The following is a 1,013-nucleotide window of genomic DNA, read 5'->3' on the forward strand; positions in this document are numbered from 1 at the left end:
ACCGAAAGCAAGGGGAGCCGCCTCTTTCCCACGCCCTCACGCTGCCGCCGCGGCGGAGGAGGTGTCACGGCCACTGTGCCACCCAGACGAGGGTGCTCGGGGTTTGGCTCTGAGCTCACGCAGCGACTCTGGGCACCTCATCTGGGAGCTGCCAGCACGGGATTTTTGGGTGAACGTCGGCAGCCCGGCTCCTCCGGGAAACCGAAAGCAAGGGGAGCCGCCTCTTTCCCACGCCCTCACGCTGCCGCCGCGGCGGAGGAGGTGTCACGGCCACTGTGCCACCCAGACGAGGGTGCTCGGGGTTTGGCTCTGAGCTCACGCAGCGACTCTGGGCACCTCATCTGGGAGCTGCCAGCACGGGATTTTTGGGTGAACGTCGGCAGCCCGGCTCCTCCTGTCACGGCTGTCTCCCCCGCGGTGCCGTCCCCTTGCCAGCTGCTCAGGCTCCTCTCCCTTTCCCGTCAGGCCGACAAACGGGCTCATCACAACGCGCTGGAGCGCAAGCGCAGGGACCACATCAAGGACAGCTTCCACAGCCTGCGGGACTCTGTCCCCTCCCTCCAGGGAGAGAAGGTGAGTTTATGGAGCGCGGCGGGAGCCCGGCCATGTGCTCACCTGGGGACCCGGCCCGCGGTGCCAAGGCTGGATGGGGATTTCCACAGCAGCAATGGGAAGCCATGGCGGCGGGGCTCAGCTGCGGTTCCTCGCCTGCAGGGCCTGCCGAGAGGCATTCACGGGTACAGGTCATGGGCCCCACCCCCGCCCACCCCACGAGCTGCCCACTTGCTACCCGCTACCTGGCCTCCAGTGCCACCTGGTTTTTTGGGAAGGCGGAGGGGGCAAATCTACCTTGTGCGGATGGATCTGCTGGGTTCAACCGCAGGGCAGCTCTGCCTGGCAGGGATAGCGGGACTTTGCTTGGCGGCTGCGCAGGCAGCAGTGGAGCTGTCGGCAGCCTCATGTGCGATAGTGGCTTCTCATTTTGGGATGCCGCTGTGGGGGACGTTTTGGCT

General features: G+C 66.2%; 1 protein-coding gene across 1 annotated transcript in view; it reads left to right on the plus strand.

Annotated features, from left to right (window-relative positions):
- Nucleotides 1–435: 435 nt before the first annotated feature.
- LOC104624460 (protein max-like) overlaps nt 436–1,013 on the plus strand; it is a gene marked incomplete at its 5' end in the record, with an annotated part of 1,416 nt that continues 838 nt past the window's right edge. The window contains 2 exon segments of the mRNA XM_010291830.1: nt 436–458; nt 461–573. Coding sequence (XP_010290132.1) covers nt 436–458; nt 461–573 — 136 coding nt within the window.

This window comes from Phaethon lepturus, unplaced genomic scaffold, assembly GCF_000687285.1.
Source record: "Phaethon lepturus isolate BGI_N335 unplaced genomic scaffold, ASM68728v1 scaffold23597, whole genome shotgun sequence".
Taxonomy (NCBI): domain Eukaryota; kingdom Metazoa; phylum Chordata; class Aves; order Phaethontiformes; family Phaethontidae; genus Phaethon; species Phaethon lepturus.